Below are 27525 nucleotides of genomic sequence, written 5' to 3' on the forward strand. Positions count from 1 at the left end.
TAGATCTCAGTAGGGTAACAATGGCGTGACATGATTGCAAACCCTTAATCATCATCCCTGCCATGGATTAAGTTGTACAATTCCAAACTACTAGTTGGTCTAACTACAAGCCAACAAAAATCGCAGCCATGGATTTCAGGACAAAATAAATATCACCAGGATGAGGATGCAGTCACGAATAGATGAACGTAAAGAGGAAAGAGAAACGTAATAACAGAAGATCTACCAATGTGAACGAAGAAGAGTTAAAAGACAATGAATTCAGATTCAGCGAGAATGTCTCCTTGGGCATGCAATTCTAATATTACATAATGCGAATTAGAACCTAACCTAAATTGGAAAATAATCATCTGCCCCGAATAGCTTTTACAAATTAGACCCCCAAAAAAATGCAAAATCAGAAACAATGTTCGATAATAATACACCGTATTACCATTACTAACAAAATTTCTAGCATCTCTAAAATACTGAAAAAGGCGGGAGAAGAGCGAGAAAATATCAAATATTGGACACCAACTACGCTAAATACCCAAGCATTGATGATTCTTTTAAATGGCATATAACTATATTGAAAAAAATGGGAAATTATTCACAACAAAACATATTATAACAGACCATGTTTATGCTTTATTCATTTAAAAATGATGATACAACAGTAATTTTTTTTACTTTGGGCCATAGCTTACATTTAGAACACCTTGACAAGACTAAACTTGCGAAGCTGCAATGAGCCTTGCACTGCACGCCTGATCTTCAAGTCCATTAATATTGCAGATTCAGAATCTGCTCCTGCCTCCTGCATTTGTTTTTTTTTTTTTTTTTTTTTTTGAGAGAATATCTCCATCCTCATATGTATCATTTCAACTAAACGCTGCACAGGACACCTATTTCATCTATTAAAAATCTGTAAATGCAGCCTACCTCTTATGGTTTTGGCCTTTCATATTTATACCAAAAGTTTTACATAAGGCAAGTTTATAGGTAAAATATATATACACGTGACAGCAACTAAATTCACTGACCAAATCCTATATTGACTCAACTATATACACTCTTATGCCCGGCCAAATACCAGAGCATTCATCACTTCACCATAAGCCTCCTTGCTTGCAGCTCTTACAATCCTTTACACTTGGGCACTAGGAGATTGTCATAGCACTGACACCAATTTTTAATATAATTACAAATGAGGAGTATAGTTCTCAACCTAACAGCAGAGCATGGCTTTGTGTAAAATTGGAATTCACAGGGCATATCAACTCAAATCAAAACCAGCATCTGCATTTATGGCATACAACAATTTGGTTTCTAGTTGCTCTTTGCTGCACCATAAGCACATAAGTTTCGAAGTTAATCATACTATCATAAAGGGAAAAGTGAGTATCTAAATAAATGACTATGGCTATGATGAGCAACTTTTTATCAGATTTTGTTTGCTAAAATATATTGACTTCTGATTTCTTAGCATGCCTCATGTTAAAATCCTTGGAAGTGTGAATTATCAACACCACAAACAGCAATTCAACGAGATGCCATGACATTGACTAAAGCTTCTCATCTCAAACTCTTACTCTATGACAAGCTATTTAAAGATAGAGACAAACCTTCTATACGGTGGAAGCTTTAGAAGGTTCATACAAGTAGCTGATGTCGGTAATCAGTCCAATGCTTCTTCAGAGGCACTACCAGCGGCTCTGCAAAAGAGCCAACGGCAAAATTTTCAATTTCTTATTGGATCTGAAAGGGAAAAAAGAATAAAGAGGTGGGAAAAGAGAAATAAGTAGTGTTCTATTGTGCTTCTGTTGCTGTCAGCCACCTGACTAATAAGTTATCATATTTCCAGAGTACATTTGGTACAATTATTACCTCTGTATGTAAAATAAAGGTTCAAGATATTTGAATCCCAGCAACGGTCCTCGAGAACACCCAGTCACAAACCTAAAAAGAACCTCATCTAGTTATTATCCTCTCTCATGTTAATTACACTTGAAGCTAAATAGCCAACAAAGAAAGACAAAAAGCACACACATCACAGATGATGTAACTCACTTAAAAATTTCTTCTCATTTTCCAGCGAAAAATTTTTAAGAACTTCCCAAAACATATCGGTGACATAGTGCACCTGTCAAAGAAGTGACAAATAAGCAGTTAAAAGCAAATACAAAGAACTGACAATTGATCATAATGACAAGATAGGGTAACAAGTTAATTCAGTAACAATTTGTACTCCTGTCATGTCAACAGGAATAAAACTAGGATAAGTCAAATCACATTTTGGTGCCTAATAACTCATTCCAATTCAACAAAAAAATAGATGAGAGGGGGAAAAAAAACTTACACCGTTATAGCCACCCGCATAATTGGTGTGGCATCGTAGGTCATCAACATCCAAGCTGTCAAGTTAACCTGATATCAGAAGCTGCAAAGAAAATAGATGTCAAAGATTTAAGTGAAGTTCAAAATGACATTAAGCAGGTGCACTCAAGTGATTAATATTCATAATATGAAAGATAAGAACATGTTTCATGCAGGGTGAATGCAATAATAGTTTCAAGATCTCAAACCATCACAGAGAAGATGTTAAGAATTGAAGACAAGTGGCTTGCACTAAAAAGTATAGTTGAATCAAACTTCATGTTAGTGCTAGGAAAAGTGAAAAATGTTTTAAGAGAAATGACAGAATTGCAAATCTCGAGCAATTACAGCAGTACATAGGGCATAACAAGTTGGACGTTCATTAACTTTTTTAAGTGAAGGAATTCCGGCAAACACCACCTATCATGTTTAATAGGCAGATAATGACCTCAAAGTAAAACTATTGAAAGCAAAGTGAGTATAACCTACGAAATTTCAAAGTAAACCCACAATACCTGCAATTCATGTTCATTGAACATATCAATCCAATCTTTCTATATAAGCTGTTGAAATCCACTAAGGAAATGAGAACTTTGTTGCCGTATCTGCAATGACATCATTTTATTGTGTCATCATCATGAAAGGTTTAAGACATATGCATTAAACTAATTACAAATGAAGGATCTCACTACCTGAAAATTCAAACGGTGGTTAGATACAAGGAGAATAAATATGATGACATTCTCATTAGTAACATGTATGTTTTTGCCTCCTGCTAGGAGCTCTTCTTCTGTTTGCTCTCCATATTCATTATTCACAATTACAAAGTAGAGCTCCAACTCCATGATGTCCCCTTTATAATGCTGAAAATCATAGCATGGAAGGTACGAATTAGAAGGCTAGAGCCTTAACATGTAGACTTCATGAAAGGATGACCACACAAACAAAGTCACTATTTTTCCATTAAGTATGAATACAAGAGATATAAAAGGCAGGTCAAGAAAAATCACCTTTAAGTAAATAACATGGCGATATAACTCTGGGTCCAACGAAGGCAAGTCATTTAAATAGTTGTAGCTAATCAACGGAAAGGAAAAATATACATGTATCAGCGTCTCTAGAGAGGTCTTTCAGAGTAGAGGAAATCATTCAAAAACTTACTTTTGTTTCAATTTGCTCAAGAAGAATGTTGTGAATGGTATATCCACAAGAATCCCATCAAACATGGCCTACAAGGTAACGTTATGCCTAATTAATAAGCCCTGCAATGGATAAAGCTGAGATAGCATAAAGGCAAATTAAATATTAGATATAAATACAGGATTGCACTGAATAGATTAACCTTCTGTAACAGAATGACATACCTTCGCTGGAAGTGTTCCCAAGAAATGGAAAAATTGGATGTGCTGTTCATGTATCATTCCTGATCCAGGATTAGGGTATAGGAGGTGATCAGATGTTTCCTGGATAAGTATGCCAAGTAGTATGTTAGAAGAAAATAAGTATGCCAAGTAGTATGTTAGAAGAAACACAAGTTATAAGAAAAAAACAATGCATAACAAGTGAGGAAAGTTAAAGGATCCCTATAAGTGACAAACAAAGTTGACTTTAAATGAAAAAACAAGAAAAGATAATCTACCATAGCAGACTCACTAGTCTCAGAAGACATCCAGTACCAGAGGGTAATAATATATCCATTTAAATTCCATGGTCTCTTCTACATCTTTATACAATGTTCAGATTCCAATCAGTTAAAAAATCCATCTTTATCATTTAAATATTCCATTGAAACATCTCTTTCTTTACAAATCAAGCCAAGCACATATTTGTTATTTTAAAAAAATATATGATCAAGAAAATCTGATTATTCTTTATCTTTCCCTTGTTCAGCAAGAACTGAAAATTGATCTTCCATCTCAACTTGTTTGATCAGAAAAACGCCCGCCATCTTAAACCTTATCATCACTTGAGAAAGGTAAGAAAGCCATTAATTGCATCTTTACCATGATTGAAGTTTAAAAAAGAAATCGTGGATATATGTCCCAACCAGCATAATAAACCACTCATGTATGTGACAAGAAGGGTAAGTGGTAGCATAGATTAACAACCTTAAATAACCCATACCACACATCAAATGCAGCTCGAGTAATATCCTCCATAAAGTCTTTGAAAATTCCACCACTATCAATCCCAGCCTCCTCTTCTCCAAATTCATTGACAAATGTTACACGAATCTGTACGGAAACAAATAAAACAGATTATATCATTGCTGGACTGTGTCAAGAGGGCAGAGACCAGATTCAACAAAGCTACTAAAGATAATAAAGTTTTCATATGTGAGAATACTTAAGTAAAGCATACCAATCCTCTAAGATCCTCTCCAGACAATGCACTCATCTGATTATAAGCATCTTCCAAAATGTGATCCCTTCGTATTCTGAATCGATTTCTGGGAAAAACACCATGAGCACCTTGTCTCTGCCTAACTGATGCTAATTGTGACTGGTAGATGGAGGTATAGAGAGATGATACAAAGCAAAGCAAATAGGAAAGTAAATATCAGTGAAAAAGAATCCAAATGCTAGAAAATTTTCCCAGGCAACTCTCCAACCAACTAGTTCAAGGAATTCATATAACGATAGTCATAACAACAGCTTGATCTTATTCTTCAAGATCCAAAAGTTTCCAACTAAAGATTGGAAGCAAAATTTGCTAATTACTCACAGTGAATATTTTAACTCTGCTAGTGAATGGAATCAAGAAAGGTGCTTGCTTCAATATGTCACATGCTTTTGTACCTTCCATTGCAGCCTGCTAGGGAAAATTGAGATAAGAACAAACAAGCTGCATAAAAGTTATTGATACTTGCAACTTAAAGCAGCAATTGAGAAGCTACTACCTGAGAAATAAAAAAGTCATTTACACCATCAGCATGAAAGTCGGTGTGGGGAGTAAACTGTTGCCGACTGTTCCAATCTTGCAACTATAAGAGCAGTTTTAAATGAAAAAATTCAGAAAGGAAAAAAAACAGTGTAATGTTTTCCCAAATGCCATTGTTTCAAGAAATGCATCATTCTATTTATTTATTGAGCACAGCCCATATAATTTGTTATATCATGCACAAGACAAAATGTCAACAAATGGGAAGCCAGAAATTCAACAAGTTACACTGGCTTCTACCTGGGAGAGGAGCTCAGTGGCTACCGTACCAACCCTATTTTGTGTAGCTTCAATAGGGTGCCTCTTACGAGCAAATGTGTTGGAGACAGATTTCCCAGAACTAGGGTGAGCTGAAGGATTCACCCATAGGAGCTGCCACAAAGCCTGTATCAAGGAGGAAAACAGAAGTACATGAATTTTGGTTAGACCATTAAGCAAGGTCACTCCAGCACAAGCAATTCTGTAGTAGTCATAACAATCATGGTTTCCACCAATGCTATCATATGGTAAATGGATATCCATAAATTATGTCCTTAATCTAAAGAAAGTCCAGTGAATAAAAGATGTTTTTCTGAATCAAAACTAAAAATTGCTTTACAGTTTAAATAATAGTTTGTTGAACTAAAGTTTCCAAAACAAAGTCACCTGTCTCAGAATGACAATTAGGCATCTGAAATCCTTCAGAGAAAGTGGCTTCTCCTCCTCAAAAAACTCCTCATTATCAACTATCATAAGCATGTGCCTAATCAACCACAAAGAAGCTCGACTAGTCAGTCATCAATCTGAAAACACCAATAACCATTTATAAAAATAAGTTGAGAATGAAACACACAAGAGGAATTGCACAAAATTATTCTGCCAGAAATCAAAAGAAATCAACCAATCATCTTACTTGTACACTGGACAGAATACGGACAGAGGTAGCAGCCAGCTGGGTGCATCTCCCAAGAGGTATGAAAATCGCTCAGCAAAGGATGACCACTTTTGATTTAGATGACATCGCTTCATAAAATTCCAAAGCACCGGTACAAGTTCAGTTCTGTACGCTAGTATGGTCATGATTCTCTCTAGAGGTAAAGTATTGAATGTAACATGCAGAAAAGCACAAGCAACAGCAACGGCTGCCACTTCCTTATCATCTGGTCCTTCATTATGTGAACCACATACAGTGGAAATCCCTCCAAATAACACATTAGCCTGCCCAGAAGAATCAAAATTTGAACCATTTCTTTGATTTTGAAAAGAAAACACCAATTTCATAAGAATGGCCAAAGTCATTTTCAAACTAACAGAAAGCGTCAAGACAGGCTACCAATTGCAGAAGAAAGCGTGAATCAACAGCATTGGTTATCTGTCGTTCCAAATTATCATCCAACGTTATTTCCACTACTTCATCACCTATGGTCATATCATCCTCCCCAACTGTAGAACCTGAAGCCAAATATTTATGCATGTGCACTTCAATGAACCAATTTAAAAGAGGAGTTTTGTGTGCAAAATATCAAGTTATAGTTCCTGTACTGCAACCAAATTTATAAATTTCTAGTTGAGGAAGCTAAAAAAACACCATCAGCATATAAAAGGAGGAAACAGAAAGAGAAAGATGCCATATCAAGAAGCAAGGCATACTTTCTCTGCTTGAAGACTTTATTGGAGGAAGAGATTCCAACAAGAAAGTTGTAACTGCTGCGAGGTCTATGGCCTGCTCAAAATAAAAATAAATAAATAAAAGTAAAAACTAGCTTAAAAACCTAATTACATTAAAAATTGATTTTTTTTTTTAACATAAGAAGCAGATTAATGCAAACATAAAAGTAAATAACCACATTTAGTGCAAACGTAGAAGCAGCTTTGATGGAAATATTAAGATTACAACTGAAAAAAAATTAAGAGAAGGAAGTCAGGGACGTTATTTGGGTCCATTCAATATCTCAACGATATGCTTGCATTTACTTATGCACCTATGGAAAAGCTAGTAGCAGAAAAGCATCTGATTCAATTAAAACAAAAATCAGCTTCTTACCATTTCAAATGAGCAGTCAGGCTGAGATAAAGCAGCACGTGCTGTTTCTAATATATGACCAAGGAGACAGGCATACCCAGGAAACTCGTTTGATGTATCAATGGGAAGCACATTAGCATGGTTTTGTACGCACAATGCCATCTGATTAGTGTAGTATTGGGTCAAGCTCTGAAATGCAAAAACCTAGACAGTAAAACATCATAAAATTATAATCTGCAACAAACATAAAGTGGAAATAAAAATTATGCTGCAACAGAAAATTTGCTATGAAAATAAGATTTGGGAGTTTTGCAGCATAAACAAAAAGAAAAAAAAAAAAAAAAAAAAAAGGATATGAGCAATATGTACAGCTAGCAGAAAAAAGGGAAAAGAAGTAGAAACAACCAAGTAGAATAGAATGATTATGCTTAGAAGTTTTTCAGCACCACATGCCACCACCATGGAGACTTAATTAAGCTCAAAGAAACAACTTATAAAGTCTCAAACAGGTAAGACACAGAAGAAATCTACCATTTTAAGTATGGAAAAAGTTGCTATAAGAAAGGGATTTTAACGATCAGGGATGAGAAACTCCAATGTGGATCAATATTTGAGCAAATACTATTTTATATTTTATTTATTTATTTATTATTTATCTATTTACTTATTTATTTATTTATTTTTAGGTTTATCTTTTTATTAATTATTATTTATTTTTTTGTTTATCTTTGATTTTTTTTATTTTTTTTATTTGATTTATCTTTAATTTTTCTAGTGATAATAGGATAATAGTAAAAGCTAGTAATAAAAATAAAAAAAATAATAATAACTCTTTGTTGTGAACTGGTGTTTGTAGAATTGGTGTTAGTTTTAATTTGCAATAGGATAAATCTGATGTCTTCTGATAATACAAAAATCCAATCAAATGTGGATTCATAGTTAATCAAAAGCTCTACTAATTATTCTCTATAAATACATCCTTGAATCATACACATAGGAGACAGATCAGAAAAACACAATGTTTAGGGAAAAATACAAAAAAATTGAAGAAAAAAGTATCACACAAAAATAGCCAGAAAGTCTAGAACTGTTAGAGAAATTTTAGGGTTTAAAACAGAAATGTTTGCAATTTTTTTCTAAAAATTTTTTAGAAAATTTTCATATTTTGACAAAATTTTCTAGTGACATTCATCTTTTTCGACAATATTTTCCAATTTTTGATGGTTTTTTTCAATTTTTAGTGAAACATTCAATCAGATTTTTGGGTTTCTAGAGAGAAAAAGAGAGAAAAATGAAGAAGAAAGAGAGAAAGCAGAAGAAGTTTAAAAGGAAAAGTGATTTCTGTCCTATTTATACCTAACCAAAACTACGTCATTTTCGCCTTAGAAGGTCTTAGGATCTGCGTGTTTTTATTCAAGTCAATCTGACCCAAGCGCTAACTCGCTTCTGTCGATTTGAGTTCCAATCGATTCCTTTAACCAAGTCGAGCCTTCGAGCCATTTTTGGTTTTTTTTAATTTTATTTATTTATTTAGTTATTATATTTATTTTATAAGTATTTTCTTTGCATGATTAAATTTTAAAAAATAAAAAAATATATAAAACAGAATAAAATATTTTTTTGAGAATAAATAATAATTATCTAATAGTGAAATTTTTAAAAATTTTAAATGGTAAATTTCTATAAAATTCCTTGATGAAAAATTTTAAATTTGTCTCAAATGACAGAATAATTGAGATAAAGTTTCGATAATAATAATTAATATTTATTTTTAATTAAAAAAAGAGAAAAAATAAAAAAAATTTTAATATTAATATTAATAAAAATTTTGGAATTAAATACAAATTACCCAAGGATGACATTCTTAAAATTTTCAAATAAAAATTTTTTTAAAAAATCTCTAGATGAGAAATTTTTCTAAATTTGTCCTAAATGATAAAATAATTTAGATAAAATTTTAATAAAAGTAATTGTATTCTTTTCCAAATAAAAAATTTTGGTTGAAAATATTTGATAATTATCCAATGATGAGAATCTTAAAAATTTCAAATGATAAATTTTCTAAGAAAACTCTAGGTGAGAAATATCTTTAAATTTATCCCAAATGATGAAAAAAATTTAAATGAAATTTCAAGAAAATATTTGTCATATTATTTTCTTTCCAAAGAAAAATAAAAAGAAATTTCTAAATAGACCCAAATGGTGAAAATTTTAAAAATTCAAAAGAAAAGATATTTTTAATTTGGCCCAAATGTTGTGATAATTAGATATATTTTCAATAAAAATAAAAAAATAAAGAATAAAAAATAATTAAATCTTTTTTCAACGGCGAAACCGCTTCAAAAAAACAAATGAGATTTTTGAATACTTTTGAGGTGATGACATAATTTTTAAAAAATCTACCAGATTGATAAAGAATCTTAAAAATTATTTTCAATATTCAACATTAAATTTAAGACCATTAGCATCAAGACTTTAGGATAATTTTAAAAAAATAGTACCATCATTTGGATGGGCATGTAGGGGTGTTATAACCTTCCTCATATGTAACCGAACTCCCGAACCCTATTTTGATTAGTAGATTAAAATCTATTCTCTTAGAGACCCTTAGTCAAGCTTAAGAGCTCCTTCAAATGATGGATTCATTAGGTGGCCAATCATACCTTGTTAAAAAAGATTTGTGGTGGCTTCATTTGTTAGGTCTAGCTATAAGTTTTCGAATCTATACGTTATGTTAGTTTGGCGACTCCATTGGGAACCGCTAGAAAGTCAGGCCATAAATTTTAAATTTATCATTTGGTCTAATGGTTTTAAAGTGTAAAGCTTGTGTTATTTGTTTACTAACGTTTTTCTTTTTTTTGTCTTTTATTTTGTTTATGGGGTTAACAATTATATGTTTCTTCACGCACACTATCACATACATTTGTATTACATGAGCTTTATACTCGGGCTCTATCCTTTTTAGGAGGGAGAAAATACTTATGCTCTTGTAAGATGATAATCTCTACAATGGTTAACGAAATACTCCCACTCAAATTGAACCCTTTTCGTTGGCAGCCTATGATGGGTGAAGATTTGAATGCCTTACTAGTTTGTAATGGAGCATGATGTAAGGAACAATTTGAGAACTTTTAGTGGTCAAAGTCATCTAACCTTGTATATAATCTACACTTAAGAGGCCATCCTTAAGATAGAGCTTTTCTGTCCATTGATAGATGTACGTCAAAATTAAGACAAAAGAAAGAACAATTTGGTGATCTAACCATCTTGTTTGATTAACTTTGTGCATTCGCATTATCATATCATGCATCATTTTCATTGTCATATTTAACATTGTGCATATATGAAATATTTGCCACATAATAGATCTTATCCATGGAAATATACATTGCATTCATGCATTGGAATAGCAAACACAAAGCACTTTTGATAATGTAATTGTGGTGCTTAAGATTCAATGATAGTTTCACCAAGTAAGAATCCAACTCACCAATACAATACAAGAGCTCGAGCCAAACAAATGAAACAAAAAAATTTTAATCATCTTGAGAGGATAGAGGAAGCTCAAAAGAAGCTTGAAAGAGAGTTGAGTAAGATTTTAGATACCTTAAACAAGTTAAATAAAAAGAAGAGGATAGAGAAAAATACTAACCAATAAGAGCATCCATCACAAAAGGTGACTGATCCTATATATCATCTTGGTTTTGGGTTACAACAAGCCCAATCCACACAAGATCTACCATCACAGTAATTTACCTATTCTGTAAGGTACACATATCTCAGAATGCCATCAACTTCAAATCCAGGGTAATACAAAAGTTATGTAAATATTTTTTTTACTGAGAAAGTAGTAGGACAAATATCAATTCCCAACTTGGATAGGCTAGAGGAGAAAAAAAAGCTGAGGTTTAAGAAGAATGAGACTCTAGAAGGCTCAAAAGCTGAATAGAAAATGAACTTGTTAGAGGAAAGATTACGAACAGTGGAGGGAATTGGTTTTTATAGTTTCGTGCATACAACTAGCCTTTGTTTAGTCCCAGATGTTGTTATTCTTTCGCAGTTCAAGGTTCTAAAGTTTGAGAAGTATAATTGTACAAAGTATCCAAAAACTTACATTACCATATACTATCAAAAGATGACTGCCCATGTAAATAATGAGAAGTTGTTAATGCACGTATTCTAAAACAGCTTTATTGGCTCTACTGTTAGGTGATATATTTAGTTAGACAGGATTCATATCCAATCTTGAAGTGATATGGCTCGTGACTTCATTGGTCAATATCAACATATTATAGATCTAACTCTTAATCATTTATCTTTACAAAATATGGAGAAAAAGACCACTGAATCATTCAAAGAGTACACTTAAAGCTGGAAAGATATAACTACTCAAGTACCTTTTCTAACTGAAAAAGAGACCACAATGTTGTTTGTCAGCATTTTGAAATCTTCCTATTATGAAAAGATGATAAGGAATGCAAAAACAAATTTCACCAACATAGTGATATCAAGTGAAATCATTGAAAATACTATTAAGAATGACAAGTTGGAAGGAGGAAAAGCTTTCATTAAGAAAGTTCCAAGGAAAAATGAGACTGAAATCGAAGCGGTGGGCTTTGACAAACAACAGTTCAAAGGTTATTAGCATTATCCACCATAAGGTTACTCTCCGTACTGTCTTGCAGTGAATAATACCTCATCCTACCCATATCAATCAGTCCCACTGCCATTTTACTCACTAACATATCAACTCATTTTTTACCCTAAGTTCCTATATATAACCTAAACAGTCAACCTCTAACAAGACCTCAGATTCATCCTGCTAACTCAACAAGTGGATCATAAGAGCTATGAACTATTCGAAAAAAATATATATTTGACCTAATCCCTATAACTTATACGGAGTTATACTGAGAGCTCTACAAGAACCACTTAATTACCTTCAGTTATCAGAGTCACTCAAGTCACTTTATCCCAAATGGTATGATCCTATAGCTTATTATGACTACCACTATGGAATTGCTGGACATTCCATTAAAAATTACACTGTCTTAAAGCATAAAGTGTAACAATTGATCAATGATATAATGATAAACTTGATACATTAATGATAACAACACCTAATGTTAGTAGCAATCCATTGCCCAATCATAATATCAATTCTCTAAATGAAGATCAAAAGCGAGTTTGATCCAAAAAGGTTTGGTAAGATTTAACGAATCAGTAAGGCAAGATATCAACTAAAATATTTCATTTGATCACATAGGGACATAATTTTGAAAAAAATGTTAAGGTTGGTTGGATATTGCTTGTCATTTTGAGATTTCTTTCAGAGTAATGCTAAGATTTTTTTTATGTAATAAGATTTTATTTTTTATCATTTTAATAAAAGGCAATTATGATGCATTTCATTACATTTTCTGTTTCATCCCAACCACTATTCCATGTTTTATTTTTTTTCCATGTCTTTTTATTTCCATTCTCAATGATGAATGCTTAAACAATGATAACAATAATTTTAGGATTTAATTTTAAAAACTTATTCACATTGATAAAGTTCAATATGTAAAAACTATTTGAGCGAAAGAAGTAAGCTGCTAGCAAATGTGAAACCGATATGTCTTGAAGACATGCAGTCCTTTAGAAAGATCCATGAGTTTTTTTTTGTTCAATAGATGATTTTCAAGAAAAGCATTTACATTTGAGATAAAAAAATGATCGTTTTTCTTTTACCATTCATAAAACCATCCATTGCTATCCCTTTTGAGCCTATTATGATTTTTTTTTTTCTAAATAATTCCAGCCATGAATAATCTTCCATACTAGGTGGTAAATTTTAAGAAAAACATACCTAAAAAGGGAAAAAGGCGAAAGATAACAAAAGGTCTCAAAGTTAATAAAAATAAAAAAAATAAAAAAATGAATGCCACAAATGAGTTGAGGCAAAGTAATGAGAATCTTTTTGTAAGAAAAAAGAAAAAATAGTGAAATGATATGGAATTGGGTAAAATGCCAAGTTGCATCAAATGATAAGAAATTATCCTTCTAGTTTGAACCCTTTTTCAACATGTGTTTTAAGCATATTTTATCTATTTCTTTCATGACCTCTTACCATAGTTGACATTACAAACTTAAAATTTTTATTTTGATCAAATGTGAATGCTCGAATTGAATAATTATATGTTGGGCTAAGGCATGCTTATGATGGAACAATGGAAACATGCTATGAGATTGATGTGTGGAAAATATCAATAATGGATGAAAAAATGAGAAAAAAAAATAAAAAATAAAAAATAAAAAATGAAAAAAAAAAGAGAAAAAATGTAAAAAGAGATAAAAGGAATACTTAAATTTGAAACCCAAAAGGACATTTTGGATAAAAAAAAATCTAAACTAAAAATTGGTTGGACAGTTCTAATATATGAAAGATCAAAAACATTTGAAGATCCTTCAAAACTGGAGCAAGATTCAATGAGCTCAAAATGATTTTGAAAGTTAAGGAAATGAGTTCTTGAAAAAAAAATTATGGATTAATGTTAAGAATTGTCTAAGTATTTATTGTTTGGACATTGTTGTACCATTCAATACCATCCCTAATGACATATTATTTTTGCCCATTTATTTTTGTACCAGACTCATTCTTCATTACTTTTTTTTTTTCAATTCACCTTGTGTTCTCTTATTTTTTCATCCTCAGAATAAATCGAGCGAATATATGATTGCATCATATTTGTCATAATTTGAAATGATAATGTATGAATGATAATGTTCATGAAAGATTCCTATATTCTTTTGAAAAGAAATCTATGATGATAGGAGGTAAAAAAAGAGATGACAAAAACATGAAAAGATGATTTGGAAGGACGCACAGTGTGACCAAGTGATGAATATGGTGATAGATTGGTTAACACAATCTAAGAAACTTGTGAATTGTGATCAAGTGATGAAAATAATGAGGATCAATTGATGAAACTTATTCTAAAATTGCTACATTAAAGAGCTAAAAAGGGAAATGAGAGATGGTGAAGTCTTGAGAGCCATGTTGCCATAATTAATTAAATTTTATGACATCTGTATTACATGTATTATGTTGAAACTGCTAGCATTGAATTGATCTTTATTTTGAAATGACAAAACATTAAGCTAAATAAGCTTGATCAAGATTTTGAAAAAGATTTATTTAGTACATGTTCTTAAGTTTTATTTTTGGTACTAAATAAATAATATATTTTTCAAAGTGTAAACAAACCTTTCTTAGTTTTCATATTTCTCAAATCAAATTTATCTTTAAAGATTATTTATTTGAGCTCAAATGAAAGTCCAATTATTGTTTTTAAAATGAATTTATGCATTTTGGACTTAATATAATTTTAATAATATTGGTTTTGATAAATAGATTAACTTCAAAAAGTTGTTTTATAAGAATAAAGTTTTTCAACATTGAACTTATTTTATTTTTTTGTACTAATTCACAAAGTTTTAATATTTGAATTTTATATGGTTGAAAAGCTCTTTGAGTCTACTTTCTAATGGATTAAACAAAATCAAAATCCAAATTTTTTTTAACAAAAGATTTTCAATTTTTACTAGACACTCTGTAATTATCTAAAAACTGCATAAAGGTAGCTTTGAAAATTTACTTTAATCCATATACAATGAATTAGTTGATGAATTTTATATGGATAGAAAGCCTTTAAGTCTAGTTTCTAAATCTTCAAACGATTTGTGATTTAGATTTGTATAACTCAAGAATGATCAAATTACTGAGTAGAGTGTAAAACAGGATAAAATAGAGTAGCTCGACCGGATTGATCCCCTAGGTTACAACATCGATCCCCTAGCTGAACCAATCGATCGGGTCCCTTACTTGATCGATCGAGTCATTTTTTTAAGTAAAAAATGGTACAAAACTTGAACTAATCGATTCCTTCATGGAAGGGATTGATCGGGTCTGGGTAAAAACTTTCTAACAGCTAGTTTTTCATGTTTCCAACGGGCATTTCTTATTCCAAACCTTCCCCAATGGCTAGCACTTTAATTTTTTTATATATTGGCCACTCCAACACACCAAAAAGGTTGATGAATCAAGAGAGCAAGATAAAATAAGTCATACTTTCATTCTCTCAAAGAAATCAAGAGTTTTATAGCCTAAATTCAATATCCTTTGTATTTCTTTTATCCAAACTATTATTGTGTTTCATTCATTATTTTTTTTTTTATACTTAATTAGACAAACACTCAACTTTGAGAGATATTTTAGTTTACAAAAATTATTTGGGTTATCTTGTATGCAAGATGTAAGGTGTCCTTTTCATATTGTAAGGGTAAAGGTTGCTATCTAAGCCTTAAGAAAAATATAGAGATTTAGTGCAAGATAAGTTTGTATCTTGTAAAAGTTTTTCTTCAATAGTGGATTGAAGTTTTTGGTGTGGATAACCAAGAAAAAAAGACATAGATGCCTTATAGAGAAAGACTGAACCTCTATAAATCATTATGTTTAATTTCTCTATCTCTATCTCTTTACAATTTTTTGTTATTTATATTTGATTTTAGGTTCATTAATTGTTATTTTTGCATTATATTTTCATCAAAAATGCTTATTGTTTTAATTTTCATTCAATTATATTGAAATCATTTGTTTGAAAAGAATTTGAAGAAATTCAATTCACCTCCCTATTGGATCACCATCTCACCTAAAAAAGCTAACAATTGGTATCAGAGCTTTGGTATCTTTTTGTAGGTTTAACCACCTTAAGTAACGATCCAATAGTTAAATTTAGGTTCAAAGATAGTGAGAAAATTCTCAAAGCTCTTATATTTGATAAATTTAAATTTTGTGAATGGAGAAAAATGATGAAAATGTTCATAATGGCCTAAGATTTTAGAACTTGAAATGTGGTTGAAAAAAAACTTGAAGCTCCTTCCAAAGATGCAAACTACATGAAGCAAATAATGGATTATGCAATGGCCAAATGCATTCTTTATGGAGCTCTTGACTCTCATAACTTTAACTTGGTCTCAAATTGTTTCACTTCAAATGAGATATGGAGAAAGTTGGATGAGTTATTCGAAAGATAAATTTTCAACCATGCATCATGTCTCATGACTATTAAGGACCACTTTTTATTTTTTTTATTTTTAATGTCAAATGACCACTTGAACAACTTTGTTTTGTCATTTGAAACTTGTTGGAATGGTTCAAGTTAGTTAAGAATGAGCTTGACTAGTTATGAGATTTATTAAGATATTTTTCAAGAAAAAATGAGCTTTAAAATATCAAAAATAAAAATCTTGAAAATATTAAGCTTTGAATGATTTATCCTATTGTATTTTTCATAAATATATTTGTGTGAAAGATTTTGGCATGATAGAAATGATTTTGTGAATTTTATACATATTAATTTGTGATTGTTCAACATGCCTATATAACCATGATGTTTAAAATTGCTCAATTTGTTTATAATGTTTGGATCTTGTGAATTTTTTAAACTTGATTATGTTATACATTATTATTTTTACTCTTGATTTGTGATTTTAGAAATTGATGATCATCTTGTGTTTAAATCATAAATATTGATGCTTGATTGTTCATCTTTTCATTTTTTTTTAAATAATCTTGAAATATGCTTTAATTCTTTATCCTTATTAATTCAAGATTTATTTCTTCTCTTGTGTTGATGATTGATGAACTTTATGTGCTTAAGTAATATATATTGATTTTTAGTTCATTTATGTTTTTGGTCAAGATATGTGCTCATATGATGATTGGTTCAACTTGACCTTCATACTTGTAATTTAAAATGCTTGAATTGTATATCTCTTGATTGTGAAAGATATTTTATGAAATATGCTTATTTTTGTGTTTAAATGTTTGATTGATTTTATGAAATATTTTGGATCTTTGTGCTCAATTTATATATCTCTTAATTTTTTATTTTGAATATGATGAACTACTTGTTTATAAATGAAATATGTTATTAGTTCATCTATTGTTCTTGCCAAGTATATGCTTATGTGATAAACATTACTTATCTTTACTTGACATGCTTGCAACATGACTTAAGTGAGTGATTTTCTTATTATGTTTACTTTTAGCTTAAGTTATTATTGATTATGGCCTATAATTGTGTAGACATATTTATGCTTTTGTGCTAAAATTTTTTTAAATATGTTTTTTATGGTAAATATGTCTTCCTTGAGTTTTTTATTTTTATATGGCCTAAAATTTATTTAACATATTCTTTAATGATTTATTGAATATACATAAATATTGAATATGTCTATTTTGTGTTCATGAATGATCTAAAATATTTGATTTTTGCACATTGCATAAGAAATTTTACTTTGTGCCATTCATGTGCTATTTGGTGTTTAAATTGATACATAGCCTCTAGCTTAAGTATATATTTCCCTTGCAATTGACAACTTGTGCTTAATGAGCAAAATTTTCTTTTGCCTATAATGACTTAGAATATGGAATTGTTTTTCAACAATTGGTATAATTTTTATCAATTGATTTTCTTTATGCTTCAAATGAAAATCTTTTGTTAAGAAATTTTTCTAAGTTTATGCTTGGAGAACTTAAAATGAGCATAAATGAGCCTACATTTTTGGAATTTCAAGTGGAATATGCAAAGTAAGTCATCTTCATCAATCAAGCCCAAATGCATCGAAGACTAGCTCAAATGATATGGAATAGAGAATTCAAAACCTCACTCAACTACAATGAGCACAACATCATAGCTTGATAAGAATGGAGATAATTGTATTAAATTTTTGCTATGTGCCTATGATTTATAATGTTTAATGCAAGATTTGATAAATGTTTGCTTTGATATGTGTAAAAATGAAATATTATGTTTGAATTTATCAACAATTTACACAAAATAATCACCAAGCTACTTGATAGAATTTATCTTAATTTTGTTAAATGTTTGGATTGATTAATATTCATACCTAGTTCTTAATTGCTTTGATTACTAATTTTTACTGCATGAATATTCGTTTGAATCTTTGAACATGGCTATGAGTTGAATATATTAATTTCTTGATCTTTCAATTGCCTTGACTCATGGATTATGAATTACAATTTTAAAATTTTATATACATGTTCATTGATTGAGTTCACTGAGATAGCATGTACCAAATTATGTCTAAAGATTTACATTTTTTTGGTATATTGCTATATGTGATTTGAAATGTTTTTGCATATACTTGTATAATTTTGATTGAAATATATATTTAGATACTTGCATATGTTTAGATTAAGTTCATTGCTATACATTGAAATAAATAAGAATATATTTGAATAATTATACTATTATTATTTCTTTGCCATAGTTTATGTGTTTGTCATGTTTGAAAAATGCTTGAATAATCTTTGTTATAACATGATGATAATTGAACCTTATTGCTCAATAGTATTAATGCTTTATTAAATACATATGAGCTTTTAGTTCTTGTTTGGATATGATAGCTTATGAAAGATTACTATTATCATTTATGCATATATTGAATGAATTTTTCATATCTTGAAGTATGTATGCATTATGAAAATTGTTGAATAAAATTGGTAACAATTGGTATCAAAACTATTAAAAAAATTTTTTTAACTTTCATGGACACTCGTTTATGTGCTTATCATTGATATAGCTTGTATCTTTCATGCAAAATTGTATATGCCTTAAATTGAATAATCTTTATTTTGGAAAGAATGAGAAATTTTAGAATACAATTTTGTTTTTTATTTTGTGATAACAATTAATATGTTTTGTGATAATATATCTTTAACAAATGGTATCCTTAACAATTAGTATAAGCTTGTATACATGTGCTTGAATTTATACGTAATTGATATAGATATTTTAGGTTCTAAGCACATATTATGATAACATGATTTATTAGTAAGTTGCATATCATTTATTATCTTTTTGCTCATAAATTTCATATGGTTAGGTTAAATAAATGATTTTGTGCTATAACATTTCAATTGGATATGCTTATACTTTTATGTTTGAATACATATATTTGAACTTAATTGTGAACATCACTTGATTACATGCATTCAAAATACTATTGATATTATTGGTATCAAGCATTTTATCTCATGCCTTAAATTGATCTCTTTTTTTTTAGAAATGACAAAAAAAAGAAAAAGAAAAGAGTTTAAATATATTTCTTTTTGTATGCTTATAGCAATTGATATAGAAATTTAAACATTTTGTATAAAAAATATAAACAAAAAAGAAGAGAAATGTTTTATGAATATATTTGTTAATGATGCTTCTTTGTATTTATTTGCTCATCAATATGCTCATGCCTTTTTGCTATGACAAAAAAAATAAATAAATATCATATGAACAAATTTGCTTGTGTTTGATATGTATATGTTTGATTGTACTTATTTCATATATTTGACTAGGATATATTGGTTAAGTTATGTTGGATTACAATGCATAAATTAAGGGAAAGTTTTGCCATGCATTGCTTAAGGGGGGAGTTTTTCAAAATGTTTTTCAAAATCTTGAATATTTCAAAGAAAATATTTTATCAAGCAAATTTATCTTTAAGTTTTGTCATATAAAAAAAAAAAGAGATTGTTAGCATCAAATTAATCTTTATTTTGAAATGACAAAATATTAAGCTAAATAAGCTTGATCAAGATTTTTAAAAAAAAATTATTTAGTACATATTCTTAAATGTTATATTTTAGTACTAAATAAATAATATATTTTTCAAAGTGTAAACAAACCTTTCTTCGTTTTCATATTTCTCAAATTAAATTTATCTTTAAAAATTATTTATTTGAGCTTAAATGAAAGTCCAATTATTCTTTTTAAAGTGAATTTATTTATTTTTGACTTAATACAATTTTAATAATATTGATTTTAATAAATAGATTAGCTTAAAAAAATTGTTTTATAAGAACAAAATTTTTCAATATTGAATTTATTTTATTATTTTTTTGGTATTAATTCACAAAATTTTAATATTTGAATTTTATATGATTGAAAAGCTCTTTGAATGTACTTTCTAATGGATTAAACAAAATCAAAATCCAAATTTAAAAAAAAAAAATTTTTAATTTTTACTAGACACTTTGCAATTGTCTAAAAATTACATAAGAGGTAGCTTTAAAAATTTACTATAATTCGTATACAATGAATTAAGTGATGAATTTTATATGAATAAAAAGTCATTTAAATCTAATTTCTAAATCTTCAAACGGATTATGATTTGAATATGAATAACTCAAAATATAATCAAATTAGTAAGTAATGTGCAAAATAAGATACAATAGAAAGCTTGATCGGATTGATCTTCTAAGTTACATGATCGATCCCCTCGCTGAACCAATCAATCGGGTCCCTTACCTGATTGATCGGGTCATATTTTTCAAGTGAAAAATGACACAAAACTTGAACCAATCGATCCCATCATAGAAAGGAGTGATCAGGTTTGGGTAGAAACTTTCTAACAGCTAGTTTTTCATGCCTTCAACGGACATTTCTTCTTCCAAACCTTCACCAACAGCTAGCTCTTCAATTTCTCTATATATCGATCACTCCAACACACCAAGATAGTTGATGAATCAAGAGAGCAAGATAAAATAAATCATACTTTCATTCTCTCAAAGAAATCAAAAGTTTTAAAACTTAAATTCAATATCCTTTGTATTTCTTGTATCCAAAATATTGTTGTGTTTCATTCATTATTTTTTTTTTGTATTTTATTAGACAAACACTCAACCTTTAAAGGTATTTTAGTTTGCATAAATTATTTGAGTTATCTTGTAAGCAAGAAGTAAGGTATCATCTTAATATTGTAAAGGTAAAAATTGTTATCTAAGTCTTGAAAAAAAAATAAAAGTTTAGTACAAGATGAGTATATATATTGTAAAAATTTTTTTTCAATAGTGAATTAAAGCCTTGGTGTGAACAACCAAGAAGATAAAACATAAATGTCTTTTGAATAAAGATTGAACATTTATAAATAATTGTTTTTGATTTCTCTATCTTTATTTCCTTATAATTTATTGTTATTTATATTTGATTTTATGTTTATTAATTATTATTGTTTGCATTATATTTGCATAAAAAATGCTTATTATTTTAATTTTCATTTAATTATATTGAAATCATTTATTTGAAAAAAATTTAAAAAAAATTTGAAAAAATCCAATATATTCCCATCTTGGATCACCATCTCACATAAAAAAGCTAATAAGAATAATACACATGTAATTTGGTTTGGCTATGCACTTGTATCAGGCAATGAATATATCAATCATGATTTAAAATATGGTATCTGTAGTATTGTGAGAATCTAAACTATTGTATTTGCATCATTAAGAAAGTATTTGCATCATTATCATTGCAAAGTTTTGACTTTGATGAAAGATTGAAAATTTTCATTACAAGGGATTTTGAACTTTTGAAAGAAAGCATAGCATGCATTGCGTTTCTGAATGTTTAATACATAGCATGCATTGCATTTAAAAATGTCTAGTGCATGAAGCAAAAATGTTTCAAAATTTCTCATGGAAAAGATAAATATGAAAATTTTCCAATGAAAGAATTTCAACATTTCATTTAAAAAAAAATACTTTTGAGGTAAGATTTTGATTATTAGAAAAGAATATTTCTAAATATTAAAAATGATATGTAAGACTTTTGGACATAACCTCATAAAATTTCTTCAGACATGATCTATGACTCTTCTGAACAAAATTGTCGATGAGCTTTATTTATTTTTTTCAAAGTTATTGAACTTCTGATTATAGGAGTTTTATTTATTTTTCAAAAGTGGTTGAACCTCTGATTAGAAAAGTTTAATTTATTTTTTAAAAATCGTTGAGCCTCTGATTAGAAGAGCATTATTTATTTTTCAGAAGTCGATGAACCTCTTATTAGAAGAGTTTTATTTATTTTATCAAAATTGTTGAACCTCTTATTAGAGAAACTTTATTTTTTTCAAAATTATTGAACCTCTAATTAGATGAACTTTATTTATTTTTCAAAATTATTGAGCCTTTAATTAGAAAAGCTTTATTTATTTATTTTTCAAAAATCGTTGAGTCTCTGTTTAGAGAAACCTTATTTATTTTTCAAAAGTGGTTGAACATTTATTTAGAAAAGCATTATTTATCTTTTCAAACTCATTGAGCATCTGATTAAAAAAGCTTTACATATGTTCCAAAAGTTGAGAGCATTTGCTTAGAAGAGTTTTTATATTATTCAATAAATCTGAGTGTCTGATTTGTGAAAAAAAAAAAAACATGTCGAGCTAATTATCTGAATATAATGGGTGTTTATGTCTTTGCATAATTTTTGTTACACAAACACTACACAGAAAAACAGTTGTAAATACCCTAATTGATTCAAACCTATGCTCATTGTGCCTAATTCAATAGGTTCTAGATTTTCAAGCCTAATCATTCATTATTTTATATTTTATTTATTTATTATTTATCTATTTACTTATTTATTTATTTTTAGATTTATCTTTTTGTTGATTATTATTTGTTTTTTTGTTTACCTATGATTTTTCATTGGTTTTTTTATTTGATTTATCTTTAATTTTTTTGACGTTAAGAGAATAGAATAATAGTAAAAAATAATAATAATAATAAATTCTTGTCGTGAATTGGTGTTTATAGAATTGATGTTGATTTTAATTTGCACTAAGATAAATCTAATGTTTTTTAATAATACAAAAATCCAATCAAAGGTGAATTCATAGTTAATCAAAAACTCTACTAATTATTTTCTAAAAATACAACCCTGAATCACACATAAAAGAGATAGATCAGAGAAACACAATGTTTAGAGAAAAATACAAAAAAATTAGAAGAAATAACATCACACAAAAAAATCTAAAACTATTAGAGAAATTTTTTGAGTTTAAAACAAAAAGATTTACATGTTTTTTCTGAAAATTTTTTTAAAATTTTTTTTAGATTCTGACGAAATTTTTCGGTGACATTCATATTTTCCAACAATATTTTCTAATTTTCGATGATTTTTTCTAGTTTTTGATGAAACATTCGACTAAATTTTTGGGTTTCTAAAGAGAAAGAAAATGTAAGTAAAGAGAGAGAAAAAGCAAAAGAAGTCTGAAGGTAAAAATGATTTCTGGCCTATTTATACTTTACCAAAACAATGTTATTTTTCCCTTAAAAGATCTCAAGATCCGTGTGTTTTTATTTAGACCAACCTGACCTGAACCCCAACCCACTTCTGCCGACCCGTTCCAACCGATTCTTTTAGTTGAACAAAGCCTTTAAACCAGGTCTCCTAGCCATTGTGTCTTCAGTCGAACCGTTTCAACTACCAACTCAAGCCATTTTTTATATTTTTTCTAATTTTATTTATTTTATTTATTTAGTTATTTTATTTATTTTATATGTATTCTCTTTACATGATTAAATTGTAATAAAAATAAAAAAATATAAAAAGATATATATTTTTTAAAAAATAAATAATAATTATCCAATAATAAGATTTTTAAAAATTTTAAATTATTAAATTTTACAAAATTTTTAAGTGAAAAATTTTATCTAAATTTCTCCTAAATGACAATAATTTAGATAAAATTTTGATAATAATAATTAATATTTATTTTTAATTAAAAAAATAAAAAATAAAAAAACATATTAATAAAAATTTTAAAATTAAATATAAATTATCCAAAGATGAAATTTTAAAAATTTTCAAATAAAAAATTTCTTTAAAATTCTCTAAGCAAAATTTTTTTTAAAATTTCGCCTAAATGAAAAAATAATTTATATGAAATTTTAATAAAAATTATTATATTCTTTTTCAAACAAAAAAATTTAATTGAAAATATTGATAATTATTCAAAAATTAAAATCTTAAAAATTTCAAATGATAAATTTTCACTAAAATCTCTAAGTAAAAATTTTCTTTAAATTTGTCTTAAATGATAAAAAAAATTTAAATGAAATTTCAAAAAAAATGTCATACTATTTTATTTCCAAAGAAAAATAAAAAAATTTTAAATAAACTCAAATGATGAAAATTTTAAAAATTTTTAATTTGATCCAAATGATAGAATAATTAAATATATTTTCAATAAAAATAAAAAATAAAAAAAATAATTAAATATATTTTCAACAACTAAATCTCTTTAAGAAAACAAATGAAATTCTTTAATACTCTTGAAATGAAAACATAATTTTTAAAAAATCTACCATATTGATGAAAATTTTAAAAATTATTTTCAATATTCAACATTAAATTTAATACCGTTAGCATCAAGCTCTTAAGATAATTTAAAATAAAATAGTACCATCATTTGAATGAGCATGTGAGGGTGTTATTACCTTCTTCATATGTAACTGCACTCCCGAATCATATTCTAATTAGCAGAACTTATTCTTTTAAGGGCCTTTAGTCAAACTTAAAAACTCCTTAAAATGATATATTCATTAGGTGACCAATCACACAGTTAAAAGAGATTAGTAATGACTCCATTTGTTAAGTCTAGCTATAGATTTTTGAATCTATACGTTATGACACACATACTCGAATACAAAATTTTTCCCAAAAGAACCTTTAACATTTATATTTTCCTGCACCAAAAAATTAAGATGGTATTAGATAAGCAGCAAGCAATTATTAAATCACAAGTTTTACAAAGCAACAAAGATAGGGATATCAAAGTGGCTACATAAATATCATATCCAATTAGAGGAAAACAAAACCTAGAAACAAGATTGAAAATAAAGTACCTTTACTATTGGAATAACTTCTCTAAATAGAGAGAATACATTTCTTTGCATAAGATAACCAATTGTCTTACAAGCCCATGGCAGTTTAGGATCAAACAACAAAACCAATGCATGAAGCAAGATGGCTGTTGATGCACTAGACTCTTCTAGAGTCATCAAAAGTTGATCTTTCAATTGATTTCTATCCAATAAAAAATTAAGTAATATTACTTTCAAAAACAATTTGAAAATACAAACAGAATATATGAGTCTATTAAATTTTACTAGACATTATAGGGCAAAAGCAAAATACATTGAATGAGAAAGGGGAAGATAGAGAGAGAGAGAGAGATGAGGTGCATAACAATAGATATATTAAGCTATCATCAAGATCAGGCATTCTTTTTTCCCCTTGTTTCTTTTTCTATTTTCAATCCCTGAGATTCTAAACAACATCTAAACATAGAAAAAAGAACGCAAGCTCCATCATGTAATACAAAAATAAAAGTGAAAAATACAACAACACCCAGATGACAAAAGAAGGTTAGAGGCACTAACTTGTTCGGATGTATAGCCTGAATACAAGCAAATGAGAATAACTTTAATTTGTAGGCAACCAAGAAATGATTGGATGAATAGTCCAAGCATGCAAAGAGTCCCACAACATCCCCTGTTGCATAATTATATGCAGAAGTTAGAGTAAGAAAGAAAGATAAACGCTACCATAATTCTATGCAAAACACAAAAAAAAAAAAAAAAATCACACAACAACTCATCATACAACAATTCAAGAAGGGGTTCTGATAAAAATACCACGATCTCAAACAAAATGCTGAAGTAATTGGCAACAAGAACTGAAAAATCATTTATATTCCGATCATTAAATAAGAAATTAGCTGGCGAAGGAACTCTGAGTCTGGACCAAAACAATGCCTGCATAAACAGAGACAATCTGAACAAAATCAGAAAATCACATGAAAGAACAAGCCATTTAGAAAAGCAATAAAACAGGCCAAAAAAATTGTTTCAATTCACTGTATTGATATTAAACAGAATTCTCATTGAAATGAACCAAAAGAATTCTTCACTGAAAACACCGTAAAGACACTATAGATATCCAAGTTTACCTGTCTACGTTTTGGCAGTGCTCTCCATAGGTTTGGTAGAACTGCTCTCACACCTTGGCATGTTCAGTTTCTACTACCTTTCTCCCTCTGAAGTATTTCTGTAGCTAGTAATTAGTCAACAATTTGCAAAATATATGCCAGCAAGTTCTTAAAGGCAAATCCAAACAACCATTTTATTCAGCCTAATAGAAAGAAATAGATAAAAGATTCTCATATACCACCTAAGCCAATGCCAATTCAGTTAGCAATGAGTATTTGGTGTTGTTAACCATAAAGCAGATATATTTAAGAAAAAATCAACAGAAATGACTAAGAAGCCAACAACATGCATCTTCAGATACAAGATCACACACAATAAAAGCTTAAATAGACAATGTAGGGTCGTGATTTAATATATTATTCATTGCATGGCCTTGCTAGCTTGGAGGATATTTGAGCATTTTAATAAAGCACAGGCTATTAAGCTTACTTGTACAGTTTAAACCTGATCGCTTAAAAAAATCAAACTTATGGTTGAAGAAAATAAGTTTGAACTAGGAAACAAAACCATACAGGAGAATAAGGTTTCTTGAGGTGTTTGGAAAAAAGGAAAGTCATTCATTTATTTATCTATTGAGAAGCAAAAGCAAAAGTTTAGATATTTATACACTAGTCAGCAACGACAACGGTACCATTTTTCTTCTACCAAATTTATAACGTTTTAAAACATGTTAAAGCACATATCTTTCCCAGTAAAACTTGATTATTACTCTAATTCCTTTCTCAAGAATCAACAACATCAACTAAGGATTTTATCATTTAAATACCAACATGCATCAAATGCCTTGGCATTGAATCTCTTTCATAACAGAAGGCAGTTACAAGGAAAACATTTGGTAGACAACAATATCAGTTCACTGTATTATTTGCATTTCCCCTCTATCACATTGTATAGCCCAATGATTTCATCCAGCATAACAGAAGAACCTATACATAGTACTTAATCAATGCAACATATCCAATGTAACCAATTTTGTCCCACTTCAAACAAACCTACAAAATTCGGGAAAAAATGACAACATCAAAGCATTGTTATTCGCAGCTTTCCATTGCATACACTTTTATTAAAACTAAAAACGGATTTGTAACCAGTGTCTTCAACTATTAACAAAAAAATAAAAGAAAAAACAAGAGTAATTATTAAAGGGAAAGAAACTGATTAATTCAAATTGAGAAGAACAAAAGCAAACCTGAATCTTGAGAGCTGCAAAATTCTGCTGGCGCAACCAGAGGCGGCGATTCCGCTTCAATTGCGTTTGTTCTAGAAGTTTCTGCCTATCTCTCTCCTTCGAGCTCCGACCTCCCAAATCAACTCGTTTCCGACTGGTCGG

The 27525-nt window shown here is 29.0% G+C and overlaps 1 protein-coding gene across 13 annotated transcripts; it reads right to left on the reverse strand.

Moving 5' to 3' along the window:
* Nucleotides 1-543: 543 nt before the first annotated feature.
* LOC111293573 (E3 ubiquitin-protein ligase UPL6-like) lies at nucleotides 544-27525 on the reverse strand. 13 transcript variants are annotated; one of them, XM_089745054.1, is made up of 24 exons: nucleotides 27385-27525; nucleotides 26156-26253; nucleotides 25842-25961; nucleotides 25587-25698; nucleotides 7319-7486; nucleotides 6925-6997; nucleotides 6608-6726; nucleotides 6188-6492; nucleotides 5941-6037; nucleotides 5536-5679; nucleotides 5255-5338; nucleotides 5080-5166; nucleotides 4717-4857; nucleotides 4464-4589; nucleotides 3720-3818; nucleotides 3517-3584; nucleotides 3366-3432; nucleotides 3048-3218; nucleotides 2871-2960; nucleotides 2339-2419; nucleotides 2050-2122; nucleotides 1867-1938; nucleotides 1605-1694; nucleotides 897-1322 (listed from the first exon to the last, which is right to left on the reverse strand). In XM_089745054.1, the coding sequence occupies exons 3-19, from the start codon at nucleotides 25892-25894 to the stop codon at nucleotides 2910-2912; spliced, it is 1965 nt and encodes a 654-aa protein (XP_089601180.1). In that variant the 5' UTR covers nucleotides 25895-25961; nucleotides 26156-26253; nucleotides 27385-27525; the 3' UTR covers nucleotides 897-1322; nucleotides 1605-1694; nucleotides 1867-1938; nucleotides 2050-2122; nucleotides 2339-2419; nucleotides 2871-2909. The 13 variants fall into 13 exon arrangements, with proteins under 13 accessions (XP_089601187.1, XP_089601180.1, XP_089601175.1 ...); XM_089745049.1 differs by having other exon boundaries at nucleotides 7319-7501; XM_089745050.1 differs by having other exon boundaries at nucleotides 7319-7501; nucleotides 25842-25980.

Source organism: Durio zibethinus, chromosome 16 (assembly GCF_047325235.1).
Source record: "Durio zibethinus cultivar Kanyao isolate XHJ-2024 chromosome 16, ASM4732523v1, whole genome shotgun sequence".
Classification (NCBI taxonomy): Eukaryota; Viridiplantae; Streptophyta; class Magnoliopsida; order Malvales; family Malvaceae; genus Durio; species Durio zibethinus.

Bases quoted from the DNA above. Each gene is read 5' to 3' on its own strand.
- LOC111293573 (XM_089745049.1), bottom strand. From the start codon at position 25,894: ATGATTTTTCAGTTCTTGTTGCCAATTACTTCAGCATTTTGTTTGAGA. The intron at 6,038-6,187 runs GTAAGATGATTG...GTGGTTGATTAG, and splicing joins GTATTCTGTCCAGTGTACAA to GCACATGCTTATGATAGTTG. The intron at 4,858-5,079 runs GTGAGTAATTAG...TCCATCTACCAG, and splicing joins GCAGAGTTAAAATATTCACT to TCACAATTAGCATCAGTTAG.